Here is a 17722-nt window from a genome sequence, read left to right on the forward strand (position 1 = left end):
CCTGATTTTTGAGATCTGATTTGGCAGAGCAAACCAAAATAACTCTCCAGCCTGGCGTCAGTATCATCGAGCTGACTTGCTGTATACAAAGCAGAAGTTTCTGCCAGTTTTATGTGGTAATAAAGAGAGGATTATTCCAAGAAAATATGCACCCCCCACGCTGCTGGAAGTTCACTGAGCACTCTGCAGTGACCTTTTGTAACCACCTTCAGACAACCCACTCGGGTGTCTGCTCGGGGTGCAGCTGTACAGCGTGAAGCTCTCCTTACGTGCAGGGGTAAAAGGGGCAGCAAAAGGTTTTGGGGTTTTCATTCCTGAAAAATAAAATGAGTATTTGAGAGCTAGGTTCTTTTCTCTCAGAGGGGTGCTGGTGTTTGAGGGGAAAAACCATGCACACTCAGATTTTGTGCAAAATGCTGGTGCTACACTATTAAAGCGAGGTGAAACCTCAGTGTCAGGCCACCACAATATTGCTACAGTAGGATGCCAGGCTTGCCCCACAGCCCCTGCATGGCTTTCCCTGTTTCCCTGTTTCCCTGAACAGCTCTTGGAGTAAATCAAGTAGAGAGGAGTGTCTGTCCCCCTCTCCTGGGATATTGCATGTGGCATCCTGGAAAGTTCCAGGCTCATGTTTATATTCTTTCAGTGCTTGTAATCCCATTTAAGGGTCTTGGGTACAGAGCATGACTGGTGCAGAGCAAAGCTGTGGGGATAACACCTGGGGATAAAACCAGAGTTTGGGACAGGGATAACTCCAGCCTGTGAACCAGAGTTTGGGTGGCACAGGGATAACTCCTGCCTGTGAACCAGAGTTTGGGTGGCATGTTCCCAGTCCCACGTCAAGGACAGTGGCTCCAGGGTGCTTTGCCCACCTGCTGTGTCTCTCCTGCCCCAGAGGCTGCCCCAGCCCAGGAGGGGTTAACCTGCTCCTGGCTGCTCCCGGAGCCCCTCACACACCGGGCCTTACCTGTGCCCGTGACCCCGTGGTGCCCCCACGCCTCCCCGGCGGGACTCAGGGCTCTGCCTTGCTCCGGGTAGAAGTGCACAGGGAACGAGGCGCGGCGGTGCCGGTGCCGGTGCCAATCCTGGTACCTGTCCCCATCCCGGTGCCGATCCCGGTACGTGTCCCGGTCCTGGTCTCTGTCCCGGTACCTGTCCCGGTGCCGATCTCTGTCCCGGTACCTGTCCCGGTCCCGGTCTCAGTCCCAGTACCTGTCCCGGTCCCGGTCTTGGTCCCAGTACCTGTCCTGGTCCCGGTCTCGGTCCCGGTACCTGTCCCGGTACCTGTCCCGGTCTCGATATCGGTCCCGGTACCTGTCCCGGTCCCGGTACCTGTCCCGGTGCCGGTCTCGGTCCCGGTGCCGGTGCCGGTGCCGCGGGCGGGGCTGCGCCAGGTGCGCTCGGCAGGGGGCGCTGCCTCACCTGCCCCGCCCTCAGGAGCCCCTCAGGACCCCCGGAGCCCCGGGCGGACCTGCGGGCACCGGGACCCCCACGGCCCCGCTCCCGTGCGAGCCCCGGGCACCGGGACCCCCACGGCCCCGCTCCCGTGTGAGCCCCCGGCGGACCTGCGGGCACCGGGACCCCCACGGCCCCGCTCCCGTGCGAGCCCCGGGCACCGGGACCCGGCACGGCACCGCTCCCGTGCGAGCCCCGGGCACCGGGACCCCGCAGGGCTCAGGGAGGAGGACCCCGGCTGAGGCAGGAACTCCGGCTGAGGCAGGATCTCCGGCTCTGGTAGGATTCACGGCTCGGGTACATCCCGGCTCGGGTAGAACCCGGCTCAGGTAGAACCCGGCTCAGGGAGGATTCCCAGCTCAGGTAGATCCCTGGCCCAGGTAGATCCCAGCTCAGGTAGATCCCTGACTCAGGCAGGACCCTGGCTCAGGTAGAACCTGGCTCAGGTAGATCCTGGCTCAGGGAGGATTCTCAGCTCAGGTAGATCCCGGCTCAGGTAGATCCCGGCTCAGGTAGATCCCATCTCAGGTAGATCCCCATCTCAGGTAGATCCCTGGCTCAGGTAGATCCCATCTCAGGTAGATCCCATCTCAGGTAGATCCCATCTCAGGTAGATCCTGTCTCAGGTAGATCCCCATCTCAGGTAGATCCCCATCTCAGGTAGATCCCGGCTCAGGTAGATCCCCAGCGTGGAGGAGCAGTGCTGGGGCCCTCAGGGCCATCCAAAGCGGGGTCCCAGCGCAGGTGAGGGCATTCCCCACCTGTGCAGGGCCCGCCTGGCTCTGCTCTCGTCTCCAGCCCCGTTCCAGCTCCCTCCTGGTGCCAGAGGCTGTTTTTGGCCCCTGTTCTGTGCAGAGCTGTGTGGAGTGCTGGTCCCTGTGTGAAATGTTGGTTTCTGTGTGAAAACAGAGGCGCTCTGGGTTTCCCCTCTCTGCGAGAGGCTCGCTCTGCCAAGGCTGATCCTGGGAGCTGTGAGAGGGATTTGTGGTCTGTGGTTTCTGACCTGTGGGGCTCAGGGGCAAGCACTGGCATCTGTTTGCAGAGAATTGTATTTTCATAATTCCTACGAAGAACACGCTCTGCATTTGGCTCATAATTTCAGTTTATTATCAAAATGTTTTGATCAGATGACAGAAAGCTAAAAGGACATAGGTTTTTAAATAGACCTATTGTAGCAGTCATCTGAGGCATCTGGTACTTGGTTTGGAAATGTCTTTGCTTTGATAAACAAAGCAGTAAGTTCCTTTGCAATCTGCATGAGGATGTTTAATACATATCATTGCAGATTTAAAGCCTTTTACCCTCTTACTTAAAGCTCCTTCAGACTCTCGCAATCAGCCGTGCAGCTTTCCTGATGTGAGGACTGACATTGATCAGAACACGTACAAGTTATGTGCAGGATCAGAGCCTAAGCACTGACAGTCAGCCTGAAAACTCCAATGTTTGTGTCCTCCATTGGAGAACTCATTTTGTAGGCTTTATCTTATTGCCCATACCATGCTTTAGTCCAATTTCCCAGTTCTATGCAGCCACTGATAAAATGTGTTACAATACTTCAAGTCAAAAGTGTAGCTCGAGATTTAAATATAAAAACTATGATTTATACATTACTAGAAACTTTTAAAAAGAGCGACTTTAGAGAAAGCAAGATAAAGCTTAGAAAATGCTGAAAGGGTCTTTGATCTTACAGATTATTGGTACAGAAATTAATAAATTACCAATTTCAGTTGGGCTGGAAAGCTGTAAATTAACTGTTGTAAATAAGGACTTCAGGTAATACACGCTGGAGTAATTAGTGAGAAGTTACTTAAGTACAGCAGGTCTTTGGACTCCTCTTGTATAAATGGTTTCAAGTAAAACTGAAAACATTTGGTAGAACAGATTTGCCGTAACGGCAGAGGGTACAAAGTCTGACACTGTGAAATAAGCTGTCGTCTCTGTGTCGTGTTATGATGGCTAAAATGTGTGTTACTGAGTCCTTCCCTCCTCCCCTGACCAGAAATCTGCATTTCCCAAGCGGGGGGATGATGTGTTACACATAATTGAAATGGAACCCCAGAGGCGCCGGCCGTGGCTGCAGTGCAGGTGAGGTGTGGCTGTGTCCTGCCAGGTGGCACTGCCAGGTGAGCTCGCTCCTGGGGCTCTGGGGAGAGGCAGCCCAGCGCTGCCTGCGGTGCTGGACGGGGGATCTGGGGTTGCATGTTACCAGGGATTGCAGCCGAGCCTCCAGCATGTCCCGCTCAGCTTTCCTCCCTCCTCCCTTCTCCCAACCAATGCAAAGGTCTCTTTTCCTGGAAAGCTCCTCGAGGTGTGAGGTTTGCAGGCCATCACCAAACGCGGCACTTCTTGGCAGGATCCATGCTGTCTCTCGTGGTGCACGAAAAGGCTTCTGAAAACTCCGGGGAGTTCTGCAGTGAGCCCAGGACCCTTTAAAACAAAGCAACAGGCTGTCATTGCTGCCCGCCGTGGCTGGAAACAAGCATGGCCCGTGTTTTGTAACTCGTTTTCTTGGGTCACCTCGCCGTATGCGGGGAACGCCCTGCTGCTGAGCTCGGACTGTTGCTTCATTCCACCTCAAGGGCTGGCTGTGTTTTCTTCTTTGGTTTGTCTTGCCCCTGTGGCAACCCCAAAAAAACAGGACCTGTCCCCTCCTCATGGCTGGCTCTCCCAAGCCAGTTCTTTCAGCTAGAACAGATTTCTTGCCTGTCAGTGGTTTTCACTGAGGGTTTTTTCAGCTATGTTTTGCTGACAAATTTCTTGGTGAAGGGAAAACAAGACCCTGAGGTCAAGGGCTGTGGTGGTAACTTGTCAGTGAATGTTCATTTACATTTTTACACCAACCAAGTTTTAACTGAGATCATGCTGCTCCTCTGGGCGTTCTGCACAGATTTTCCAGTGAATGACTTTCTGGCAAAAAGTCTCGTACAAACAATGGCTTTCAACTCAACATGGGAGGTGAGTATGAGGCCATTCCAGCTTAAACTGATTTTATATGTGTAATTGTGAACATGTGTGAATAGATCTGCTAAGACTCACTTGTTCCTTCAGGACTGGAAATACAGCAGCACATACCTATGCAGGGAAACAGGTCAAACACAGATACTAATGGACATTGATTGTGGCCCAGAAGTTCTTTAAAGAACTGTTTCTTTGGGTAATTAATGATTATTCAGAGAATTATGTTCATCATTAGAACCAGGGTGTGCCCACAGAAGTTGAGGTGAAGTTCAGCACTGACACCTGCAATACTTCAATTGTTCTAGAAGGCCAAAAGTGACTCCCTGGTCTTGGGAGACAACAGTGGAACAGGAGATGGCACAGAAAAAGGGTAATCAAAAATCTCATGCATTTTAGTGATCTAGCTGTGTTTCACTGCTCCAATGAACAAGGATTGTTAAAATGGGATGTCTGCAATTAAAAATTTCTATGAGGAGCTGCCTGTCCTACTTGTAAGGAGAAGCAGCCCACAGTCAGTGTAGCAGGTGTTGCACTCCCCACATAATAATAAAAACAGGCACCTTGGGAGCCTTTGTGACACTTGTGTAGTATGTTATTAGGTGTTAATTTTGGGGGTATGCCTCATGAAATGTTTTCTATTTTAGAGCTCTTAGGGAGCCTCATCCTGTAAGTGACTGCCCATTCTAAGAATGTTGTCTGGTTTCTCATGAACACTTGTACCTTTGCATATAAAGTTTATAGCCTGTCCTACGGAGGTACAGACAGCACAGCACGGTGTAACATATCCAGGGTACACACAAACACAGCTTGCTGCGCTGAGATGCTGAACTAGTCAGCTTCAAAGGCCTTGTACCTCATCCAAATCAGATGTGCTGAGGCTCTGGAGAGCCTCTGGAGCCTCATTAGTACTGAGAGCAGACAGGAATGACTGTGGGAGCTGGTGCACAACCCACCCGCACCGAAACCAGGGAGAGCAGTGAGGGAACAGTCCCTGCTTTCACTACATAGCTGAGTGTGTGGGATAAACAAGATTTGGTGAAAAGCCGTTGGAAGAAAGATACTGGGATTAATGTAGAGGATTGTATCAGCACAGAGCTTGGCTGCTGTGGACATGGAGCCTGGAGATGGCTCAGCCTTCCAGCAGATGCTGTGATGGCTGCACTACACTGATACCGTGGCATTGGACCAAACAGGTTTATTAGAGCACATTGTTACTCTGGTGATGAATAGGCTGCTCTGACTTCAGATAAAAAGAAAAGATCCTAGTCTGGCTCAAAGGCATGCACCCTGAGCAGCCACACTTCCTGCATGGCTCTACTGAATTGAGCCCAGGTGATCTTGGGAAGGCTGGCTGAGCACACCAGACACAAAATGCACATCTGCTATTGTACCACAGCACACGGGCTCGCTAAGAGTGAGGGGCAGTGATCTCCCATTGATTCTGCCCGTGGCTTCAGTGGAGGGTGAACGTTTATCTGTGCTGTTGGTGTACAAGAGCCCTCTCAGGAGCTACTGTGGGAGCCAGGGACTTGTGGATGAGCCCTGGATTCCAGACACAGCCACTGGGACTCTGCAGCAACAGTCACACAGTGACAGCCAGGTGATGCTCTGTGTGTCCTGTGGTGGAGACTGTTCAAATCTGCTCCACAGTGTGGAGTTGGATCTTCTCAAGGATGAGACAATAATCTCACATCCTTCCTTTGCCTGTGGAGCTGCCTGGGATGGGCTTTGCCTGTTTGGGCAGCGCTGGGCTGGAAGGGCCAGGGACAGCCCAGCCTGTCTGTCACCTCCCAAGCAGCCCCGTGTGCTCTCCCTGTGGATGTGTGTGTGTCAGAGCTGTGCCTGTGGATGTGTGTGTGTCAGAGCTCTCCCTGTGGATGTGTGTGTGTCAGAGCTCTGCCTGTGGATGTGTGTGTGTCAGAGCTCTGCCTGTGGATGTGTGTGTGTCACAGCTCTGCCTGTGGATGTGTGTGTGTGTGTCAGAGCTCTGCCTGTGGATGTGTGCGTGTCACAGCTCTGCCTGTGGATGTGTGTGTGTGTCAGAGCTGTGCCTGTGGATGTGTGTGTGTGTCAGAGCTGTGCCTGTGGATGTGTGTGTGTCAGAGCTGTGCCTGTAGATGTGTGTGTGTGTCAGAGCTGTGCCTGTGGATGTGTGTGTGTGTCAGAGCTGTGCCTGTGGATGTGTGCGTGTCACAGCTCTGCCTGTGGATGTGTGTGTGTGTCAGAGCTGTGCCTGTGGATGTGTGTGTGTGTCAGAGCTGTGCCTGTGGATGTGTGCGTGTCACAGCTCTGCCTGTGGATGTGTGTGTGTCAGAGCTGTGCCTGTGGATGTGTGTGTGTCAGAGCTGCCCTGGGAAGGGCAGGGTGACCTCAGCTCCCCCACAAACCACCGTGTGTCAGAGGTGTGACACCTCGGCTCTGCACGGGGCTTGCTGCCTCTGCTGACCTGAATTTGCCTGGGCTGTGCACGTCTGTCTTGATGGAGTTCACTGCATATTCTGGTCTGTACGTTCCACACCACACCTGCACAGGTAACAGAGAAAAGCATCGTTAGCCTAAGATTTTATAGCAAGAGACCTGCTGTCATTTAACTGTGATTGAAACACCGAATGTTCATGAGAACAAATCCCACATTAGACCATAGAGACAAAGGGGGGTATTTTGTTAAAAAAAGCACATCACTGTCCTCAGACAAAGGCACTTGGGCACAAGGCACTTTCTACCAGGCTTACAAGTGGCTGAATTGATTTCTTTAGGGAAGATAAAAATCACCTACAAGACTTCATTTTCACTGCTTTGCAATGAACACTGCTCAGCTCTGCCAGCTCTCAGTTAGCCCACGGCAGTGAGCCTGTTCTGACTTGCTGTTAAACTGTAATGTCAAGAGGTTTTCAAAGCCCTTAGGCAAGAAGTAAAGGATACCTGTGCGAAGTTCAGAAAAAACAGCTGTTTGTGGTTCATGTCGAGACCAGGAAGAAGTTTTTCTTTTCCGTGCTTTCTCACAAAGTTTTCATAGGCCTGTAGAATGAAGTGAGTAGAAATGTCAAGCATTTTTCCAGTCAAAATAAAATGATTACAAGGAGGAACATGGATTCTTTGACATAATTAATCGTTTCCTGCCTTGGCCATCCATCCCACATGTGCCACCTTGAAGCAGAAGACAACAAGGCCATTTCTTAGTACTGTGCTATCAATTATCTAACGATGCGTTATGAACAAGAGATTTTTTTCCACTGTAGGTTTTTTGGGGTTTGGTTTTTTTAAATGTGAATTTCAGAAGGCTTTAAAGCCTTGCCATAGTAAGAACAGCTGCTTTCATGTTTCTTATGGAGACGTGTCAAACGATGTGCTGTTAGTGTATCATCACTGCTGAAAGATGCTGGAGAAATGTTCTGCCTGAAGTCAGTGCCAAAGTCACGCACGAGTAAAGCCAATCAACTGCCCAAGCGCAGCTGAGGAATGAGCAGATAGTGGGTCCATGGAAAAGGCTTTGGAAGTTTCCATGGATAGCAGCTGAACGAGAGCCAGCAGTGCCACAGCACTGCAAAAAAGGCCAGTGTTGTACTGGGATGTGTAAACAGGAGTGGCTTATATGAAGTACATGAAGTAATCCTTCTACTCCACTCGGTGCTGGCTAGGGCTCAGCTGGAGTGCTCTGTCCAGTTTTGGGCACTGCCCTTCAAGAAAGATGTGGACCAACTGGAGAGAGTCCAGAAGAAAGCAGCAAGAATGAGCAGAGGTCCAGCAAACATGACCTATGAGGAAAGATCGAAAGAATTGGGTTTGTTTAGTCTAAAGGAGAGAAGTCTGGGCCTTGGAGCATGTAAGTCTTCAAATATGTGAAAGGTCACAGGAGAGAAAGGAGCAGATTGTTGTGTTTGCACTGTTGGAGGCAGAGCCACGGGCACTGGCAGTGCCACGAGGAGGCAGTGGGAATGCTCCTCTGGGAGGCTGGAAGGATGCAGAAGGGGTTGATTCTAACTGCATGGAGAGGGCGGTGGGATACTGACCTCTCAAGATTCCTTTTGGACCTTTTTTACTGTTTATATGATGTCATAATAATTTTTAATACTTCTGACCTAATTTTTCTGGCTACTCCCATTCCTTTCAGAAAGTGTATACCCTTTCATGGCTTTGTACTTTGCACAAATATTCCAGTTACCAAAGATCAGACTAATCTAATGAGCCTGATACCTCTTTTAGGCTTCCAAGTCATTCCTTAAACTCTCATTAATAATTGTCTTTGCCCTCAAACATGTCCATTTCCAGTGAGAGCTTGGAGAAGCGTGAGTTGGCCCATGCATCCCAGAGCTCTTTGGTGAGCAGTGACAGCTCTCAGTTGTCAAGTGCTGAGTATTTTGCCACAGAAGGTGTTCAGGGAAGGAGGATCACCTTGAGGCTTGCAGCCATCAGATTTGTGAATAACAAGGAAAGCTGCCAGAGAAGCTGACTTGCCACTCTCTCCCAGACCACGTCCACAAAAAGAACCTGTGCCTCTCTGTCACTCTCAACAGTGGCCAGCCTAGGGAGTCCAGCAGCTGTTTGAGGAAGAGAAGGAAAGCAAAGCCAAAAAGCATCCAGCTCCCATGGAAGGCTTAGTGCAGAGAGTCCAGTGTCTTGGGATACCAGTACAGAGGGCCCAAGTCACCTGCACAAGATGAAAAGCAAAGTGTTTATGTTTATGGGTCAGAAGAAAGTCATTCTGCCCCTCCTTCCTGGCATGAAAAACCTGGTGAATGGACAGCCAGAGGCAGACAGCTGCTGGTATCAGCACTTGCTTTAGGTCATGGTCCAAGTGTGAGCCAGTGAATGTTTCCATTCCACACATTCCTTATTCACAAAGGGGAAAAAAATTGAAAGAGTTCCCTAGGAACAGGTAATCTGTAACCTGACATGATTAACAGGATGAGAGAAATACCACAGATGGCCAGTAGATTTAATCCAGGCCTTGATGGCACAGTAGGGCTGGTCCTGTCCCTAACACAGAAATTGTGTTTCTTCTTCCAGGGCTCTGAAACTGATTTTATTAGTCTCTGACAGTTTCCGCTAAAACAGAAAAATGGATATTTCTTACCTTGTATGCTTGTCTCACACCCCCATTATCAGCAATGTTTTCTCCTAGTGTGTTGATTCCACTCAGCTGTAAAAAATGGAAAGTATTGGTTTCTGAAAAAAAATCTCATCCAGGACCTGTACCACCAAACTTTGTGCATTTTCCAGTTTCTAAAGGCAAGAATTACCTTAAAATCTGAAGGTTTAGCAGAAGATTATGTTAAAATCTCAAAAAAGTCTTTATGTCCCTTGTCTCAAAATCCATGTTTTGAGATACTATTATTTTTCTAATCCTCTTCCTTCCCCTCCAGGCAACTTTCTAGGCTCTGTATCTCTTACCCAGATTTTCTGCTACTTAGTCATTGCTCATTTATTCTTCTTTTCTCCTTGTCTTTAATCCTCAGTTTCTTACCCCATTTCCAGTTAGAGGAAATGGACAGAATTTGTAGTCTATAGAACAAATTAAAATTCAAACTCCCAACTGCTGAAATTGTCTGTTAACAGACATCAGCAAACCTGCTAGAAGGTATTCTTCTGTACAGTAGGCAAGTTCAGTAGCTTCTTGGTAGCCAGATACATAGAAGATCTCTATTTAGCAGGTATTCCTAAGTCAGTCAAATAGCACCAAAGATCATGAAGCTTTGATAATGGGAAATCTCTAATTTTATTTTAAAATCCCTGTTTTAGCCTTTAGCCCAACATATTTATTAATGATAGTCAAAGTTTCAAAATCTAGAATCATCCTTTAATTGAATTTAATGTGTGAATAAAAGGGCACAATAATATGTTGAAATTCTCTTCTCTATTTTTACTGGCCTCTCTCTCACACGTCAACACATGTCTTGGGAAAACCTCAGGGCTGGGGGTTTTATCTTTTCCCCATCCTGTGTGATGGAATATATTGTCAGGCTGTAAAAAGCCAGCCAGTGGAACTGAGAGAAATAACTGCTTGTGCCTTCCATGTATCACTGCAAGCAGTGGTGTCCCACCAAACCAGCCTGGGGAGCTCCACGAACAGCACCTACGTTCTGTCCACCTGCCAGGTCCCACGAGAAGTTCCCATACTGGTACACCATGCACTGGGACAGCTCCTTGAAATTCCGTGCTGATTCTTCAGTCCACCAGTCCACAAGGTCTCCATTCTCATTAAAATTCCTGCCTGGAACAGTATGTTAAACAGAATTATTTATACGAGAAAAGAGGCTTTGGTGCGGTGAGGAGGGGAGCAAGACTTTGGATTGTGCTTTTAGGAGAGCAATATACTGTAATGCCTCAGAAATCCAGACTTCATCTTACATATGGAAATTCATCTTGCTCTCACATGCTCCCTGGAAGGACTGGGCACTAAAGCAGCCCAACACGCTGTGTTTGACACGGAAGGACTGGGCACTAAAGCAGCCCAACACGCTGTGTTTGACACGGAAGGACTGGGCACTAAAGCAGCCCAACACCCTGTGTTTGACACAGAAGGACTGGGCACTAAAGCAGCCCAACACCCTGTGTTTGACACAGAAGGACTGGGCACTAAAGCAGCCCAACACGCTGTGTTTGACACAGAAGGACTGGGCACTAAAGCAGCCCAACACGCTGTGTTTGACACGGAAGGACTGGGCACTAAAGCAGCCCAACACCCTGTGTTTGACACAGAAGGACTGGGCACTAAAGCAGCCCAACACCCTGTGTTTGACACAGAAGGACTGGGCACTAAAGCAGCCCAACACGCTGTGTTTGACACGGAAGGACTGGGCACTAAAGCAGCCCAACACCCTGTGTTTGACACAGAAGGACTGGGCACTAAAGCAGCCCAACACCCTGTGTTTGCCACGGAAGGACTGGGCACTAAAGCAGCCCAACACGCTGTGTTTCACACGGAAGGACTGGGCACTAAAGCAGCCCAACACCCTGTGCACGGAGTGTTTTGGCACAGCAGCTCAGCGCCTCACCGTTGTCGTCGAAGCCGTGCGTGATCTCGTGCCCGATGACCATTCCTATGCCACCGTAATTCAGGGATTTGGGCTGGGAGGCACTGAAGAAAGGAGGCTGCAAAATGCCCGCAGGGAAGACTGAAAAAGAAGCCACAGCACAGTTAAGGCCCTGCCCCATTATCCTGCAGGTACAGTGAGGCCAAATCATATTTATGGGTTCAACCAAAACCAGCCTGTTCCCTCGAATCTCCTAGCAGCAACAAGTGGCTGACACGTGGGAATGCTGTGGGACTGGAGCAACAGAGCAGCAGTATCACTCCCCTCCTCAGACACTTCCAAAATCATGACCAGCTTCTGCTTTGTTACTCTTTTGCTCTGCAGGAAAAAGCAGGTTGTTCCAATTTACATCACTTAGCATTCAGAGACTTCAGTCTCATCATTGAGAAAACCTCACAACATTGTGAGTAGTGGGAGGGTGTCCCCCAAGAAGAATAGATTATTTCATCATTCCGTCACAAATCACTCTCAGAGACAGGAATTTATTCTTCCCTTGAAAATACAAGTAACTCCCACTAGAATCAATAAAAATAGGCCAAGCTGTCAATAAAAGAACTGGAACAAAGCAGTTCCATTTACCCACTTCTCTGCTCATTTTTGTAGGCTTCTTCTACACAACAACTCATTTAAAAAGAAACCATGTTGCAATCCTGATCTTTTTATAAAGTAAGAGTAATAAAATACTATAAAATATTCAGTTCCACTTAGTATCTCATGAAGGCCTTTTCCTGTGTCCCTGCTGCTGCTGCAGCCTGGGAAGGAGGTGGATGTAACTCTACACGACTAAAACAGACAGAAGGAATTGGGAGGCAATTCTCACACAGAAGAAGAAAGAAGATTGACACTTCTTGCATTGCAGTATAAATCCAGTTCAGTTCTAGGATTTTCTTTCAGGATGAGACAGCCATGGGAAAAGCAGCAAACAGGTCAGAAATCAGCCAGGTGTGCTGCGTGCGCAGGCTGCTGTCACAGCAGCCCCAGTGCAGAGCTGGTTTGTGTGGGGATGCCCCCTGTCTGTCCTGCTGTCAGGGGGTGAGGAGAGACCCCTGGAGCTGCTGCCCTGGAAGCTGTGCCCTGGGGGGTCCCTCATGGGCTGGTGGATGGAGCACTGCAGGTCAGACCATGCCCAGATGGAGGGACACAGCTCCAGGTTCCTACACACCACGCACAGGACTGCTCTTCAGAGGGTGCTTTTAAAGTCTAGTTCTAAGCTAATTCAGACATCACTCTAAAGATCAGACTGCTTTAATTATCCTGTGCATGCCATAGTTAAAGGATGAGGTAAGAATTTATGACTCGCATTAACTGCCAGTCACCAGTTTCAGTCTTCCACATCATGATTCCTTTCCTACAAATTACTGAACAAAGCTATTTGAAACAAAGCCTTTGGAAGGTTTTGTGTTAACTGTTCAGTCAAGAGAGAAATGCTCACATCAAGAAATAATCTTGTTGCATTTCTGTGCAGAGCCCTGCAGGACAAGGATTTCCCATTTTTTTAGACTTGTTTTCAGGAATTACAGGTGGATCACAGTACCTCACTGATGGCCTAGAAAGGACACTGCAGTCTGTGACATTTGGATGACTAAAATTTAAGCACTATTTGCAGAATGGACGTGACAGAAATACCGAGAAGCATAATTAATATTGTGACATGTTTTGTGACTCTTGTGAGCCTTGTAGCACTGTGAAGGGAGCTGGGATCGCTCACAAGATGAGAAACCTTGGGGCCTCCATGTGGCTCTAATCTTTAGCCAGGGACAGGGGTTTTTATTTCCATGGATATTTTTGGGTAGGCAATCATTAGGAATCTTTATACTCAAATTTGTTATGTCAAGATCGTTTCACTTCCTGATTTTAAAAGTACATACATACATATATAAAGAATAGATAATCCAGGCATCAATAAATTGGTAAACCTTACCTATCTGATTCCTGCTTGCAGAGTAAAAAGCATTGACAACAGCAGCTCCACTTATCCACCTGGTAACACCAGAAGAATAAATGTTAGTATTACAATTGTTAATGGCAAAGTTAATGATTGCTAGAATAAGCTTAGAAACTTTGTAACAGAATCACAGAATAGTTGAAGTTGGAAGGTACCTTCTCCTGTGAAAACTGGATAAAAGACTAGACAGAGTATTATTAAATACTTACTCCTCTTTGTCCACCTTTTCTCTAAGCTTTTTCAACCTTTTCTTCTGGGTAAATACTAGATTTTGAATAATGTTTTCAAAGTATTCTTCTTCTTTGTAGTTCAACTAAAAAGAAAGGGAGGAGTTAGTGATGGTGTTACTGAGTGGGGATAAAAGATACATGGATCAGGAAAATCTAGTCTTGAGCATGATGAGCTCAGAACACATTTCTAAGAATATTTTTTGATCTACAATTACACCCTGGTTTGAAGAGCTCTGCTACACCACAGAGTTGATGTTGCAGCTGGATCCATGTTAGCAGCTGGGTACTTTTTCCAGAGCTCTTCATTCTCTCTTTCTAGACATACTTTGAGTGGAGTTCAGCAATTGTTGGTGTTGTCCTTAACCTCTGGGGCTGCCTGCTGCAAACCAGCAGTTTGGTGAGGAGCAGTTCCACCTCAAAGCAGGAGTCAGCTCCGTCCTGTGCCAGTGCCAGTGAACGCTGCACTGAGCACCGCTGGCTCCATCCGTGCCCTCACACAGTCCCAGCAGAGTGGGCACGTGTCCCTGGAATGCCACCAGAGCCTGTCACACCTGGTGTCACCTCCCGAGCCCTGCAGGCTGGCTGGGCACACCTCCTGCTTCCCCTGCAGCTGGGCACACAGGGCTTGCTGGGGCACGGAAAGCAAAGACCCTTTGCTTCTCTGAAACCCCGTTTCTCATCCTCCTGCCATTGTGCAAACTCACCTCCTGGTACTCGCTGTTGAGCTTGTCGTTGTCTGTCACGATCTCATCGGGATAACCAATCCTCTCTCTAATTGCTGTTGCCTAGGGACAAGGGAATTTGATATCTGTAGTAAATCCAGCCATGTTTTTAAATAATATATTATATAAGAAAGGCAACATGGAAGCCACTGCAGAAACCGCAGGATGTTAATTATATATAGATTTTGTTTAAATTTTTCATTCACTGAAAGCACAAGTTTATGAGTTTTATCCTGTTCCACCTAATAGCTGGTCAAATCACCAGAAATCATTCCTTCTCATTTTCAGTATTGTTTTCCTGTAGATATTCATTATCCAGCTCCTTAATCACTGATTTGCCTGAAAGGTCCTAATCGTGTATACAGATTTTTCCTATTTTGTGTGCCTATCTCCCTTTCCTTGGAATCCTAAACTGCTGTGCCTATGTGAGCATAACTCTAAAAGTGTTTGTATTTTAATATAGTGATAGAACTTACTGCTTATCTTTTGTCAGGACAGACAACTGAAATACTGATTTTTATAGAGCTACACATTACCAATATTCCAGACAGCACTTACTTTTTGTTCTGCTCTCTTTTTGGTCACTGCATCCATCCAGGGAAGTTCATCTAAGGTTTTTATAAAAACATCACGTATATCTGCAATCATTTCTTCAACCTGGAAAAAACATCAGAATGTTACAAACCCACAGAGTAAGATGGTGGGCAATGCAGGTCAGTCATTCAGGTTACCAAAACCTGACAGACATTGCCCCGCTGGATGTTGTGAATCTGAGGGAATCATTGTGGTCATGCCAACCCCAAAAACGGGTTGTTTCACACCAGGACTGCAGTGGTGATCACAGTCAACTAAGGCTTCACTTCAGGTCCATCTTCAGGCAGTTTCTGTGCGGCTGAAGGTGAACAGAAATAACAATTGCCCCTGTGCCCAGCGGTGGCAGGATGTGCACTGGTGTCACTCTCAAAGCGCAGCAGTGGCTGCTGGTGCCCGCGAGTGCTGCTCCTGGGATGTGAGGATTGGCTCCTGCACAGCTGCCCATGGCCCTGCCCATGGCAGGCAGGGGCTTTCCCAAAAACCTGCATTTTTACACCTTTGTAATAACCGTCACCAACGCTTCAATAAAAAATAAAAACCAAACCCGCTTTGGTGACGCCGCAGTGAAAAGTGCACCCAAAGCCGTGCCAGGGAGCGCATGGCGGTGACGAAGGGCACTTTGGTGGCACGAGGGGCTGAGGGCTTTACCACGTGTTTGCTGTCCCCAGCAAAGGCCTCCTCCACGTAGAGCCGGCCCACGGCGCTCTCCATGTTCCCGTTGACGTAGTTGGCGCAGCGGCGCCACGCGGCAGTCTCAGAGCTGGTGCCATAAAGGGCCTGTGGGACACACGGCAGGGCAAGGGGCTGTCAGAGCAGCTTCCTCTGCCTCCTGCACACATGGGCCCCATGAACCTGCCTGGGGCACCTCCCTGCACATCCCTGCTCTGTGAACCTTCCTGGGGCACCTCCCTGCACATCCCTGCTCTGTGAACCTGCCTGGGGCACCTCCCTGCACATCCCTGCTTCATGTCCTACCTGGGGCACCTCCCTGCACATCCCTGCTCTGTGAACCTGCCTGGGGCACCTCCCTGCACATCCCTGCTCCATGTCCTGCCTGGGGCACCTCGCTGGATCTCTCTAACAGGAGGATAGCTGGAAAAGCTCCTACAGAGGGACAAATTCTGCTGTGGAAGTACAAAGAGCTTCCATGTCCAGTTGCTGAGATTGCTCAGCATTATCTTAAAAGCACTGAATTATCAGCAGGATCAAGTGACTGAAAAGCAAGACTGGGGCCATAATGTTTGCCAATATATTCCTTTGGATGATTAAGAGTTTCTAACGAGTCAGTCAGAACTGTGATCCCTTGCAAATAAATGTGACTGTTCTGATACTAAAATGGGGATTAATTTAGATTCAGAAAAACAAGAGACCAGGTACCAGAGCAGTGCTTTCAAATCCACTCAGCTATCAGGGCATAAATCCCATAAATTATAGATACACTCCAGCAGAGGCTCAGCAAACACATCTGGCTTTTGTATGCGAAATCCCAAATACATTAAATATTTATATACTACACCTACATCAAAAAGCTTTCTTTTGTGCCTCATAAAAGGCATCATTAAATCTTAGGGAGAGATGAATTTCTGCACCTTACGGAAAGCATTCCTCGTGTCCTTGTAGTCCCGGCTGAGGCTGTTGACAAGATCCATCACAAACCGCCAGGCCATGTAATTCTGAAGGTCTCTGTTTAACCAAACAACGATAATAAGCTGGCGATGTTTTGAGGCTTTTTAAGTTTTCTGGGAAGAAAATGCAAATGCCATACTGAACACGCCTACCTGGAAGAGTATTTTACGAGAATAGACCTGAGCTTGAGAAGGTAGTCAGGGTCATAAACAATGACATGTTCCGTGTTGTCAACGTTGATTTGCACAGTTGACATGATGGCATTTATGAATTCTGACCAGCTGAACACCTGGAAAATCAATATGCATTATGATATGGTTCAGTCATCAACAGTTTAAAGATATTTGCATGACACATCTGCTCTGCCTTTCGTTTCCCTAATATTTGCACTACTTATAAATGGGGTAATTGTAACACTAGCTTGCCTGAGATCATTTATAGCTCTAAATCGTTGTTAACATAGGGCAGTATTTGGCAGAAAGGGTAGAGAAATTGCTTTGATTTCAAACTAACACTTCTTTTTAAAAATTTTTAAAGTTTCTGTTCTGCCTATTACTTTTAAAAGTGTTGGTGATTTTTCCCTGCCTGTATCTTTGGAAAGGTTCATTGGAAGAGGTAATGTCTTCCATCAGACAAGTGGAAGTAGCTGAGGAGAGAGGATAAGCTTTCAGGAACAGTCACTGCAGGTCTGGGAGAGAAGCAGCAAACTTCAGGCTAATCTTGGGAATAATTGCTGTTCTATCCTTAGACGTTACAACACTACCAACTCCCATCAAGTGTCTTTTGAGCATTTTGCAATAAATTTAAATTAGTGCTGATCTGCAGCACCCCCCAGGAACTAATAATAACCAGGGCAATGCCATTCTGTGACAGGAGTTGTTGTTTTCTGACAGGATGACTGTAATGGTAACCAACTACACCTGTGGGAGACGGTGAATTATGAAACCAATTAAAGCAGGCAGGAGGGAACTGTCAGAGAATTAAAGTCAATAAAATTGCAGTGAATATGAAAAAGTGCCAGGAATAACAGTGTTTCATTGCACCTTACTGGCCTCAGAAACCTCAATAAAAGCCATGAGAATAAAAACTGCCCGTGTTCAGGACAACGCTGTGCTCCTGAGGAGACAGAGCAGTGTTAGCAAAGCTTGGGCTGGTTCT

At 47.8% G+C, this 17722-nt stretch overlaps 1 protein-coding gene across 2 annotated transcripts in view; it reads right to left on the reverse strand.

Moving 5' to 3' along the window:
• Positions 1–2539: 2539 nt before the first annotated feature.
• Positions 2540–17722, reverse strand: part of MME (membrane metalloendopeptidase) — a 31681-nt gene continuing 16498 nt past the window's right edge. For both annotated transcript variants that reach the window (XM_077785764.2, XM_077785765.2), the window contains exons 11-23: positions 16717–16853; positions 16528–16621; positions 15587–15715; positions 14903–15001; positions 14327–14407; positions 13602–13705; positions 13369–13427; positions 11409–11528; positions 10491–10624; positions 9488–9553; positions 7336–7431; positions 6860–6936; positions 2540–3882 (exon numbers count right to left, since the gene is read on the reverse strand). In XM_077785764.2, coding sequence (XP_077641890.1) covers positions 3783–3882; positions 6860–6936; positions 7336–7431; positions 9488–9553; positions 10491–10624; positions 11409–11528; positions 13369–13427; positions 13602–13705; positions 14327–14407; positions 14903–15001; positions 15587–15715; positions 16528–16621; positions 16717–16853 — 1296 coding nt within the window. In that variant the 3' untranslated portion in view covers positions 2540–3782. The remainder of the gene's footprint in view (positions 3883–6859; positions 6937–7335; positions 7432–9487; positions 9554–10490; positions 10625–11408; positions 11529–13368; positions 13428–13601; positions 13706–14326; positions 14408–14902; positions 15002–15586; positions 15716–16527; positions 16622–16716; positions 16854–17722) is intronic.

This window comes from Lonchura striata, chromosome 9 (assembly GCF_050655825.1).
Source record: "Lonchura striata isolate lonStrDom1 chromosome 9, ASM5065582v1, whole genome shotgun sequence".
Lineage (NCBI taxonomy): Eukaryota > Metazoa > Chordata > Aves > Passeriformes > Estrildidae > Lonchura > Lonchura striata.